General features: G+C 53.4%; 1 protein-coding gene across 1 annotated transcript; it reads right to left on the bottom strand.

The window, feature by feature from the left end:
* Positions 1–1403: 1403 nt before the first annotated feature.
* EMH_0092020 (uncharacterized protein) lies at positions 1404–12483 on the bottom strand (the record flags this gene model as incomplete). The annotated part of the gene is made up of 22 exons (XM_013494838.1): positions 1404–1573; positions 1663–1714; positions 1851–2101; positions 2334–2399; positions 2833–3100; positions 3648–3782; positions 3999–4103; positions 4287–4400; positions 4571–4617; positions 4849–4936; positions 5112–5218; positions 5417–5557; positions 5740–5886; positions 6093–6252; positions 6496–6659; positions 7029–7212; positions 7726–8511; positions 8949–9174; positions 9547–9776; positions 9996–10122; positions 10272–10339; positions 10699–12483. The coding sequence occupies 22 exons, from the start codon at positions 12481–12483 to the stop codon at positions 1404–1406; spliced, it is 5421 nt and encodes a 1806-aa protein (XP_013350292.1).
* Positions 12484–12686: the final 203 nt, after the last annotated feature.

Genomic DNA, 12686 nt, shown 5'->3' with positions numbered 1-12686 from the left:
GGCGCCTGAGGGACAGTAGTGACTTGCTGCTGCGCAGCCGTAACTATTCCAAAGAAGGCATTGAAGCCACGACGAGGTGCAGCTGCTGTTGCGCGCTGTAACTGCTTGTACTTGCCTACTGAGAAACATCTCCTACTCTAGCATGCAGATACTACGAATGATTCTCTGATTGTTCTTCAGCAGAATAGTTTCTCCGTATACAACTCAGCAATAGGTCATTTCCAAATAAAACACGAGCACCCAAAACCGAAGCCTACTGAAGTTCGTCCACGAGAACTCAAACTAGAGAACAGTTTGGAGCCCAACGAGATTCAAAATGAGGGCTAAGGAGACAGCCGTCTCTCTCCTGTCATACCACAAGAAAAACCCGGTTTCTAGGTAGCAAGCGCCCTTCTGCTGGGCTGGGGGCCAGCAGAAGGGCGCTTGCTACCTAGAAACCGGGTTTTTCTTGTGGTTCGCCTTCCCCTTCCCCCCGTGCTATTGGCGTACGTCGGCATTGTTCTGCAGGTCTTCGAGGTGTGCAACCGGCGATTGGCTTGAGCAGCTCCACGTGAATACGCATTCGATGGTTCGCATTCCATTTTTCAATGTGCCTGACTCGAAGGCAGGTCAAGAAGTGTTGTCAGTTGCTGTTAAACTGCAGAAACTGCTCTTTATATGAATATGAAAGCAGCTTAATCGGGCGAGAGCAGCCCTTATTATCTGCCGAGTCTGAGAGGTTTGCATTTACTGTCCCGTTGGCTACTTCATAGATAGATATGTGTGCATATATCATTTAATGCATTAGACTATCACCTATAGACACTATAAACTCCAAATGAACAACAAAGGAATGTATAATGTATTAAGGGAACAAAAACGTATCTGATAATGCACTGGCTTTATTTAGCAAACCCTCAAGAAGCTCATGCCACGATGTCTGCGTTGTGAGCAGAGGGTATGCGCGGCTTACAATTGCCAGTCAAGAAAATGAGGTGTTGATACAACCCTAAACCATGAATCCTACACCCTAAACCCTTGAAAATGCAAGTTGTTCTCTTTCGTTTGCTTTTGTTCTTTAGAGAGAGGGCCCCCGAGGATTCATAAACCGAATCGTGCCCCTTCTACACCGAATTCGGCAGCAAAGGACAATTGATGGATGCCATTAGATAGGACACGCCGTTGCCTTGAGAACCACCCTGGCCTCCTCCTCTAAGACGCCAAATGTCCCCGTGCTTGAGAAAGCCAAGCGGCTATCCTAGCAGGTAGCCGGCCAGCCACCGAGCCAGATGGCTAGCTGCACAACAAAGCGAACTGGTTAGCCAGGATGATAGCCAGCTGCAGAGCAAGCTAAACGCCTAGCTAGCTATCTGCATGGCCCGACAGCTGGCTAGCCAGTTTTTTAGTGTTTAATCTGCTCGAGTCTAGTCGAAGGATACTGCTGCTGGGAGTTTGCATTTGATGTTGTCGAATGAAAGGAGGAAGAGAAGGCAGATAAGGCGGTGCGTCAGCGGCGCGTTGTTCGGCCCTTCCGGAGCTTGATTAGTTTGATTCCTCTCTTCCTCTTGTCCTTGTTCATCACCGACTTCAGTGACTGCAGAGAACACAGCACACAAACCCGCCGGGCATTAGGACAGCAGCAAACCCTGAAAACCTAAACCCTCACACCCTAAAACTCCATACACGTAAGTGTTGTCCTTTTGATTCTGCAAGAAGGCATAGGGTTCATCCCGTCCTAAGGCAGGCATTTCAAAACCCCGTTTACGGGTAAGGTGCTCGGTAGGTTGCGGGGTTTAGGGTTTAGGGTTTAGAGCTTCATCTTTTCCTGGGGTTGGTGGGTGTTTCGGGCTGTTTTAGGGGATCTGTCGGACCCTGAGTGCCTGGGCTCTGTATTTCTCTTTGAGTATTCCTCTGTTGAGTTTTATGTAGGCGTAAGGATCCACTCCTGCCTTCTTTTTTACATCTCCCTTTGCTTTCCTTGCTTTAAACTCGGCACCACTGCGTTCTGTGAAATGGCCGCCGCGTTGCTGCTTTCGCTTCTCCTTCAGCGCAGCGCGACGCGCAGCCAAAGAGCTCAGCGAAGGCTTGGTGCTGCTGCTGCTGCTGGGCTTCGCAGCAGCTGCTGCAGCAGTAACAGACCGGCCCTGCAGGCAGCAGCATCACAGAACCACGAACGTGCCATCAGCGCAAACCCGAATCGCGAACCCTAAACTCGAAACCTTAAACCCTAAACACTGAGCCAAGGGTCCGGTGGTTTGGTTAGGGTTATACGTTTGGCCCATAGAGTCTAGGCTGCAGGGTTTACAACTTAAGGGTTTATGGTTTAACAATGAGGTTCCTCTAGTCGAATTCACTTGCCTTGAGGTCCTTCCGGCGGTTCGAGCGGCCGGTGTCTTTACCGATATGGAACTTAGCAGCTGCTGCAAACAAACAAAAAGAAACAAACGCAAAATAAACAAAGAGAACAAGCAAGAAACAAACGGACAAATAACATCGGTTGCTTGTCCGTTGGCTTGGGGCAAACATATCACCGAATAAACACATAAGCAAACAAACAAATAAACGGAGAAATAAACAAAACGAAACAGCCAGCACATAAAACAACAAACATACAGACAAACAGAACATCCATCATATAATACATTCACTGCATCAGGTGCTGCAGGACTTGCTGCTGCGGCAGCGGCAGCAAGCGCGTCAGCATCTACAGCTACAGGTCGCAGTAACAATTGCGCATATAAGAGCAGAAACAGGCGCTCCAGCCGCTGCAAGGAGAAATGCAACGCCGCCAACAAAACCACCAGCAGCAGCAGCGGCAGTAGCAACAGCAGAAGCAGCAAGTTGGCTTCGTACGTTCGGTTGGTTGCTCTTCTTCTTCTTCCTCCTGAATAATTATTTTTCCTGTTTCATCAAGAGGGAGGAGGCTGAATTTTGTCTCCCGTTTTATGCCTCTTGCTGCTGCATGCGTTTTCCTGTCTTTTTGGGGCTGCATGCCCACAAGTATCTGGCGAGCTGCCGATACACCGCAGAAGTCCAATACAGCTGAAGTTGCATCAACACCATCAGCCGCCTCAAATACACTCAAACTCTGGCCAGAAGAAGGCACGGAATGACGCTTGCGCTGCAGAAACAGAGAGAGAACAAACACAGATTGATAGACTGTGGTAGACAGAAGGGGCGAGAGTGACATATATGGCGACAGAAAGGAAGGTAGAGGCAGGTACAGATATATTTGGACAGAGATAGATGCAGAGACAAATGCTGGCAAAGAGATAAGAAGAAAGAGAGGCTGGTTCCTCTCTCCCCCCAAATGCTTCCTGCACACTGTTACAGAAGCAACGCTGCGGTGTATCTGCACCCTCTGAAGCATCCTTAAGGCCCCACAGCCACAGTCGAGTAAACACGCACCAAAAATATGCAGCTGACTGGAGGGCTAGGACACATATCAGCACAGGAAGAGAAGAGAATGAAACACGGCAAGGGACACAGACACAGAGAAAGAGAAAGACAGAGACACACAAACTGCTCGTCGCTAGCTTCCAAGCATCAACAAAAGCAGCTGCAGCGGCAAGCAAACCACGTAGGAGTTCCCTGCCGAAGCTAGATTTAGGGTTTAGGGTTTAGCAGGGTTATTATGGTTATATTGGGGTTCATTAGGGTTTAGGTACTCTGCTCTTCCTTTCATTGTCACTCTCCTCTTCAAATGCATCGAGCAAAGACTTCAGCCCCACAGCCTCTACGCCATTGTCGCGCACTTGGGGATCGTCTCCTCCCGCCCGCTTCTGATGGCGAGGAGGGAGCTCCTGAAGAAATTCACAAACCCTAAACCCTGAACCCTGAACTCTAGACCCTGATCGCACATTTCTAGTTTTCACCAGGACGCCAGTCCACAACCCCCGAACCCTGAATCTAGCCCTTAACCACAAACCCTAAAACATCTCGTTTTAGACCCCAGGGGTTTGTGGTTGACGGCCACCGCTGGCCTTAAGCGTTTAGTGTTTAGGGTCGTCTTCTCTCACTCCCTCTCCTTCTTCATCATCAGTGTCTTCATCTGTCTCCGATTCTTCTTGGCCCCTGCGCCCCTCTACAGACTCCTCACTCTCCTCCCCAGATTCCTCAGCTCCCTGAAGCACCACAAACCGTAAACCCTAAACCCTAAATCCTTAGCAGTGAAGCTTATCCACGAGGCCGGTCGTCACGCCACAACCCCCTCTTTTGAAACAAACCAAGAAGATGTGTCTCCACTGGTTGAAACAAAAGGACCTAGGGTTAAGGGTTTAGGGTTTACGGCTGTTAAGCTTTTATACCTTCAGGGTTTGATGAATGAGCCGGCGAATGGTCCTGCGTCTCTCAGAGCGGAGCAGATGCCGCAGCAGAGGAATGTGCTCCTCAGGCATTGCCTTTTCCAGCGCCTCTTCCCCCTAAAACAGCCTCAAACAATAAACTCCAAACCCTAAACCCTAGAACCTCGTGAGTGTTGGCCCCCTTTTCAGGAGGCACTTGGACCTCTAGGGCTTAGGGGTAGGGGTCCAAAGCTGATCGTCTAGGAAGGGTAGAGCAGGGTTTAGGGTTTAGGGGTTGCCGGATGTACCATGACTTTACACAGTTTCTCTATCAAGTGGCGAATCTTCATGCGTGCTGTGCAGACACAGACGCACACACCTGAACCCTATCCCTAAACCCCAGATCCGAACACTAGTCCTTAAACCCGAGATCAAATGCTGGAGGCCCTTGCCCAGGGCTTGCCGCCTTTCATTAGATGCAGAGACAGCCAGAGCATTATTGTTGTTTATGGCGGGGAGTTTGGGTTTAGGGTTCTGTGAAAAGGGTTTAGGGTTTGGGGATTTGTAGGGTTTAAGGTGTACGGACCCTTCGGAGCGTTTGGGTTGCTCAAGGCCGCCAGCATCGACGGCAGCCAGGCCGCAAGGTCATCCATGTCTCCAGCACGAATGCAAGCCTGCATCCCAAACCCTTAACACTAAACCCTAAACCCTAAACCCTTAAGGGAAAGCCCAGGAGCTCGTGCAGTCAATCGCATTTCGCTGCCGTGCACCAGTTGCCAACACCGCCACTTTAGAGACAAGCGTGTTTAAGGCTTCGTTAGGGTTTAGGGTTTAGGGTTTACGGTTTACCTTTGCAAACTGAATGCCGGCGACGAAGGCCAACTTGTTGTGATCCTTGAGGAGCAGCAAACCCACCTCCGCCCACTCTTGCACCTGTTTGTGCGGCAGCTCTCCGCCTGAGCCCCAAATACCAGACCCCAAACCCTAAACCCCTGCTCCTGACTCGTAGTTGTTTGTGCGGAGCCAAGGGTGGGCAGCTGCAATGCCTGCCCCACCAGCGGCCGAACAGATGCTTGGGTAGATATCCTGCTCTCCGTTTAGGGTTTGGCGGGCGGGGTTTAGAACCTAGGGTCTGGGGCTAAGGGTTTGCGTACTGTAGAGGTCAAAGAGCCTCCCTAGAGCGAGAGCAGCAGCTGACTTGAGAAGGGGTGGGGCCCCGGGGGCCCCTTTGGAGCGCCCAGTCTCCGGCGTAAGGCCTCCAAAGCCAGCAGCCACGTATGTCACCAGTGCAGAAACTGAAGATAGCAAGCAAACCCTAAACCCTAAACCCTAACTCCACATCATACACCAGCAGAGAAGCTGTGCGATCTCCGAAGAGAAAGCAACAACAGTAGCAACAACAGCAACAGCAAACAACAGCAACAGCAGCAACTCCAGGAACAACAGCTGCAGCAGCAGCAGCTATAAGGGTGCGTACGGTGTAGCTGGTTTCCTTCACATAGGGTGGCGAGCGTGTCTAGGGCTTGTGCTGCTGTCTCCCTGTTTCGTTTGTTTATCTCCTTAAGAGACAATAACACCTCAGGCACAGCAGCAGGCAACACCTCCTGGAGCAATTCCTCCCACTCTACGTACACCACACATACACAACCCCTTCAAACAATATATCCTTAACCATAAACCCTAAACCCTAGACAAGAACATTAGAACTTCCCCCCTAAGCCATATGTGCCCCGGCAAGTAAGTTGTAAATACTCCCTGCGGACCTTGAGGGTACAGCATAGCTGTCTCAAGAGAGGTTAAAGGGTTTAGGGTTTAGGGTTTAGGGTTTACTGGTTGGTTCGAATTCTTCGCGGCGTCGATCGAAGGCTTGCAGCAGCCCCAGGAGACAGCTGAGCCTTTGCTTCAGATCTCCTGCTGCTGTTGCTGCCTCCCGACATTCCTTGAGGACCTTCCAGACTTCCAGCAGCTCCGCAACGCCCGCAACAAACCCCTAAGCAGCAGCACCAGCAGCAGCAGCAGCAGTAGCAGTAGCAGGAGTAGTAGCAGCACAATAGAAGGACCAGCACAGCACCAATAGCTCATGCAGGTAGGCAGAGAGATACGGGAGACAACAGATACGGACACCCGAAACGGGGACTGCTTGCGGGGGGTACACCAGGAAATGTTTAGGCGTAAGAGGCCCCGGCACAGCCTCAAAAAAAACGAAATAAACAAAACAAAAAGCTCTGCGCACCTCGTGCTCCCCAACATCATCCAAAGCATGCTTCAGAGACATGTACGTCTTGCGCTGCAGTGTCCGCAGCAACGCCCGGCTGCTGCTGCTGCTGTTGCTGCTGCTGCTTACCGCCGCACTGCAGCGGCGCAGCAGTGTCAACAGAGTATTGAACAGCTTCGCTCCTATAGAAGAAACAACAGTAGCAGCAGCAACAGCAGCAGCGACAACAGCAGCAAATGAGTTGGATGGGGGGACAAGGACGATCTCAACAGACTCAGACTGTGGGAAGAAATGCAGCAAAAAAAGGCAAACACAAACAAAGCAGAAACAGATAGAGAGCAGGCAGCAAGCGACAGCAAGGAGACAGAAAAGGAGAGACAGAGGCCATCGCAGCCCTTCTTCGAATCCAGGCGAAGGGACGGAGATGTTTGGGGTGCTTCACAGTAGAGGCAGCAGCAGCAACAATACTAGCAGCAGAAAAAGCAGCTACAACAGCAGCAAAACCAGCAGAAGTAGCAGCAGCAGCAACAGCAGCAGCAGCAGCAGCACACCGATGTCCGGCGCTGTGAAGGGTCTGAGGGCCCCGCAGACGTCGAGGAGGGCCCCGCATTCCTTCGGCGCCAATGGGGGGGGCCCCGTGTTTGAGGAGACAGAAGAAATGCATGCGGCGAGGGCCCCTGCAAACCTCTCAGCATTTGTCTCCATCAGAGCCCGAGGACAGAGCGGAGCAAAGGCCTGCAAGGAGACACACAAATCTTATCATAAGAAAGAAAGTCACAATGTGTCGTCGTCTGTCTCTGTCTCTCCGTATCTCTATCTTTTGCGTTGTCTCTGACTTTGTCTGCCTCTGTCTCTGGCTTGTTCTTTGTTTATCTCTGTCTCTGTCTTTGTCTCTGTGTGTCTCTGTCTCTGTGCATGTATCCTTGTCTATATCTGTCTCTGGGCGCCTCTGCGTGTGTTTGTAACTGTCTCTCTCCCAGTGCCCCTCTCCATCTGTCTCTGTCTCTGTCGCTGCAGGTGTCTGTTTGTCTGCATCCTGCCTCTGTTTTTCTATCTGTTTCTGTTTGTCTCTATTTGTCTCCTTTTTTTCTTTGTCTCCTTTATCTCCTCTCTCAAGCTTTCTTCTCTGCCCTTTCGGCTACTGCTCAGAGGCCCTCTCCTAGCTACACCCGTAGTTGTCCCCTGTCTGTCTCCTCCTGTCTCTTTCTGTCTCCTGTCTCCTTCTGCCTACACTCTGTGGTCTCTCACCTGTATTGTCTGCAGCAGCTGCTGCGCCGCTTTCGCCTTGGCTGACTCTGTAAGAGCAGCAAATGCTGCCTCTGCTGGCCGTGCTGCTGCTGCTGCAGGTGCTGCTGCTGTGTCCTTGTGCAGCAGCAAATAGCGAACTGTCACGAAGCTTAGGGTCTCCTCCGCGTATGCAGCAAGAGCTCTTCTGTTGCTGTCAGCTGTTGCTGCTGCCATCACTGCAGCAGGAAGCAAGCTGCTGTCTGTGGGGCAGCATGTGCGCGCTGCACGAGCTGCTGCTGCTGCTGCTGCCTTCACTGCAGCGGAAGAGCCGTCACCTGCTGCAACAGCAGCAACGGCATCCGCCAACCGCCGCAAGAACAGCAGCACCTGCGGTCCCGTTGCAGTAGATGGAACCTGTGCTGCTGGTGCATGATCCCGCACACTCAAGCCCTGCTGCTGCTGCTGCTGTTGCTGCTGCAGCTCAGGTGTCTGCACGCCTGGCGGCAACGCGGACTTCGCCATCGCCCCAATCGTAGCGCATGCAGCGTCTCTCAAGAAGGAGTCGTGCAGCAGCTCAAGGACCCGCGGCACCAGCAGCATGCCGTGGGGGGCCCCCCGGGGGCCCCCTTCCTTCGTACCGTCAGGCTGAGGTGTCTCCTTGCGGAGACACTTGGCTAGGTCCAGAGGCTGGTTTGAGAAGGCCGGCAGCAAACCCCACAGTTGTCTGTACACCCGAGACCAGTCCCCACTCTCTATCGTATGCCCTGCTGCAGCAGCCTCCTCCGCCCGCTGCTGCACTGCAGCAGCCTGAAGCAGCAGCACACACACCACAGACCTGCAACGCTGCAGCACCATGGCCAGCCTCAAGAGAGCAGCAGCAGCATTCGGTGGCGACAACAACAATAACCGTATCTATCAACAATAGCACCAACAACAAGAACAGCAATGCCAACAGCAGCGGCAGCACCACAGCAATATCAGCAGCAGCAGCAACAACATGAATACCAATAAAAGCAGCAGCAGCAGCAGCAACGGCAGCAACACCAACCGCAGCAGCAGCAACACCAGCAGCAGCAGTAACAGTAGTAGCAGGAACAGCGGCAATACCAGCAGTAGCAGAAGCAGCAGCAATACCAAGAGCAGCAGCAGCAGAAACTGCTGAAAAGCCAACAGCAGCAGAAAAAGCAGCGACACCAACAACAGCAGCAGCAACAGCAGCAGCAACAGCAGCAGCAGCAACTCACAGCGGGGATGATTTCGCGTAGGAAGAACTGGAGTTGGTCTCTGCAGACGAAGCGCTGCAGCAACGGCAGCAGCCAGATATTGGCCCTCTCAACAAATGCATCAAAGGAGAGAGAAGCATCAGCAGCAAGAGACAGAGACAGACGGGGGGCTGCACCGTCACCGCATAGAACGCGGAGACACCCAAATACACGCACAGCCGACCCAAATGCATACTCCAGCTGAGGCCTGAGCGCAGCAGCAGCAACAGCAACAACAGCAGCAGCAAGAAGCATGCACTGTCCCAGCAGCAGCAAAATACACAGCCCGCGCTAACACAGCGACGGCAGCAACAGCAGCAGCAGCAGCACCAAACACTCAAAAAGCAGCAGCCAAGAGTATGCAGCGGCTCCAGCAGAAACTGCTGCAGCCGCTCTTCGTTCAACCCCCAACAAACCGCGCCAAACCCTAAACCCTAAACCCTAAACCCTAGCTATTATGCCCTTAACACGATGCATGCATATTGTCAGTTGTGGGAGCTGACAACCTAAGGAGCAGTAGCGTCTAGCCTTCCATTCGAGGGTTTAGGGTTTAGGGTTTAGGGTTAGCTTTTGCGCGCACCTGTACAACCGTAGGTCCTGTTGCTTGGCCTTCAGGAACGCAGTCGATTTGCTAGGGGTTTTGCTATAAGCTCCTTTCTGCTGCTGCTGCTGCTCTTGTTGCTGCTCTGTGCCCTCTGCTGCCAGCAGCAACTCCCCTAGAGTGGAGACTACGGGGAGCAAAGAGGAGAACGCTGAGGAGAAATACTCGTCTAAGCACGCCTCCAAAGTCCCCACGTCTCCCGAAACACCCTACGTCCACACAAACCCTAAACCCTAGACCCTAAACCCTAAACTCTAAACCCTAAACCCTAAATTATGTGATCAAATCTCTACGCCTCGGTGCATCTGCAGAGCGAGCTGATGGAACGCCGGCGTTTAACCGCTGCTAAGATTTCTGAGCTTCTGCATATAGCCCCTTCGAGTTCAAGTGTAGGGTCTAGGGTTTAGGGTTTAGGGTTTAGGGTTTACGAGCGTGCTGGGGTTGGGGCCGTCTAGCGCTGCTCTGAAGGCGCAGACCTCCACCGCCGCAAACTCCTCCCCGCAGAGCTTGAAGACCTCCGGCCAGCGGACTTTATGTCGATAGTGCAGCAAACTCCTGAAACAAGCAAAACCCTGAAAACCCTAAACCCTAAACCCTAAACCCTACACCCTAAACAACGAACAACAGGATGGTTCAAATGGTCACATGAGACACTCATGTCGGGCTAGGGTTTGCAACTCGGGGGTTTAGGGTTTAGGGTTTACTTCAGGAAAGGGGCCATGGCCTGGTGAATCGGCACCCCTGTTATCTGCTGCTGCACTACGAGCCGCTTCTGCAGCACAAACACAGGAGAGCTTGGACCCACACATGCAGCAATAGCAGCAGCAGCAGCAGCAGCAGCAACAGCAGCGACAGCAGCAACAGTAGCAGCGCAGCAGCTTAAGAAACGAGAACAGCCGAAGGCTCGGCAGCAACAGCTGCAGGCCTCCCGCAACAGCAGCAAAAGCAGTAGCAGCAGCAGCGACAACAACCCCCAACAACAGAAGCAGCAACCTCCACCAACAGCAGCAACACCAGTAGCAGTGGCGACCAAAGCAGCAGCAGCAGAAGTCATAGCAACAGCATCAGCGCCATAGGCAGCAGCAACCGTAATCGCAAAATGAGCAGCAGCAGCAGCAGCAGCAGGCTTACTGCAGCTTTAATTGCTGCTGAGTGTGCTGTTGGGTCTGTCGCTTTGTTTAATATGTTTGTGAGAGAGGAAACAAACCGATGCACTAGCGACAAGCAAACGCTCATCCTGTCCTTCGGCTGCTGCTGCTGCTGCTGCTGCTGCGGCTGCGGCTGTCCGGGGCCCTCTAGGGTGAGCTTATCCATCAGGCTCAGCAGCTGCTCTTCTGCTGCATCAGCTGGCTTTGCTGCTGGTGCTGCTGCTGCTCCCGCCCCCTGCTGCTGCTGCTGCTGCTCCTCACTAGCCCACAGCATGATAGCAGAGACAGCCGCAGCAGCAGCAGAAGACCAGGCAGCAACATCTCTGGGGCCTGCATTGCTGCTGGGTTGAATATTCTTTTTTAATAGAAGACACGATAAGAGCTGAGAGGCAATAGACAAAGAAGAAACGCCTGATCGATGCTGCTGCTGCTGCTGCTGTTGCTGTTGCTGCTGGTTGTCACTTAGCAGCAACTGCTGCTGCTGCTGCTGCAGCAGCACGCGCCGCTGGTGCAGCAGCTCCGTTAGAATGACCCCAACTGTCTCCAGGCACTCAGCTAGGGGGGCCCCCTTCGGGCCCTTACGCAGCAAGAGGAGACAGAGGGCCTCAGCTCGTTCCTTTTGCTTCAGCAGCTCCTGCTGCTGCTGCTGCAGCTGCAGCTGCTTCTGCTGCTGCTGCAGAGCATCGAGACGCAGGCCGATAGAGGTGAGCAGCTGAGGCAGAATCCGCTGCAGCAGCAGTAGCATTCGGTGTTCTTTGCTGTTGTGTTGCATCATCTGCTGCTGCTGCTGCGGCTGCTGCTGCTGCTGCTGCTGTTTGAGGGCTCTTGTTAACGCAGATATAAGAGAGCCAACGCCTGCCACTGCTGCTGCTGCTGCTGCTGCTGATGTCTCCTCTTCCTGCTGCAGCTGGCTGCAAAGGCGAGACAAAAACTGCAGCAGCAAACGCTTTGCTGCTGCCTGAATAGTCACATGATGCCCCTCCACTGCAGCACGCAGCAGCACCTCGAAACAGCCGCGAGACAAGACCACAATGGGTTTGCTGCTGCTCTTGCCGCTGCTGCTGCTGCTGCTGCTGTTGCTGTTGCTGTTGTTGCTGCTGCTGCTGCTGCTGGCAGTGAGGCCCCCACAAGTCCGCAGACACTGCAGCAGAGACAACGCAGACCTCTCTGGTGCCTCTGACAGCCCCGCAGCATCATGCAGCAGCGGCAGCAGCTGAACAAGCAGCTGCTGCTGCTGCTCTCCCCCCTGCAGCAGCTCGGCCTTTGCTGCGGCAGCAAACAACAACTCCAGCAGCACACTCATGCCTAATACATACATGGGGGGGCCCACAAGGGGCCCCTTATTCCCTTCTGCATCTTCAGCATCTTGCTGCTTCTTCTGCTGTTGCTGCTGTTGCTGCTGCTGCTGCAGCTCATCCAGGGACCTCCGAAGACACTGCAAGGTAACATGAATTGCTGCGGTTAGGGGCTGCTGCTCTGCTGCTGCAGCTTCAGCAGCAGCTGCCTTAGAGGAGAGAGCCGAGAGGATAGCTGCCCAACAGGTGCGAGCTGCTGCTGCATCTGCAGCAGATAAGGGAGAAGCCAGCAAAGCTTGGGTACGGGGAGGGGCCCCCTGGGGGGCCCCCCCAGAGGATTCCGCCGCTGCTGCTCCCCCTTCTAGCTGGGAGGCAACGGCAGCAAGCAGCTGCTGCTGCAGCAGCAGTTGCTGCTGCTGCGGCCTCTGCTGCTGCTGCTGCTGCTGCGGCTGCTGCTGCAGCAGGGACACCATCTCCAGCTGCCTTGGGGACAGAAGGAGATTCCCCCCTGTCCTCAAGGCTTCGGGTTTGTAGGTAGGTTTTTCGGCTTATGAATTAGGGTTTAGGGTTTAGGGTCTAGGGTTTAGTGTTTTATACTCAGTGTTTAGAGACTGCTGTGGGGCCTCCGGCCCATTCCCGCAAGATGCCTGTCTTCCACTAAGACAAAGAGCAGCCA

Source organism: Eimeria mitis, genomic scaffold (genome assembly GCF_000499745.2).
Source record: "Eimeria mitis Houghton genomic scaffold, Emh_scaff130, whole genome shotgun sequence".
Lineage (NCBI taxonomy): Eukaryota > Apicomplexa > Conoidasida > Eucoccidiorida > Eimeriidae > Eimeria > Eimeria mitis.
Note: the sequence above shows the minus strand (reverse complement) of the source record. Positions and strands in the feature narration are given on the sequence as shown.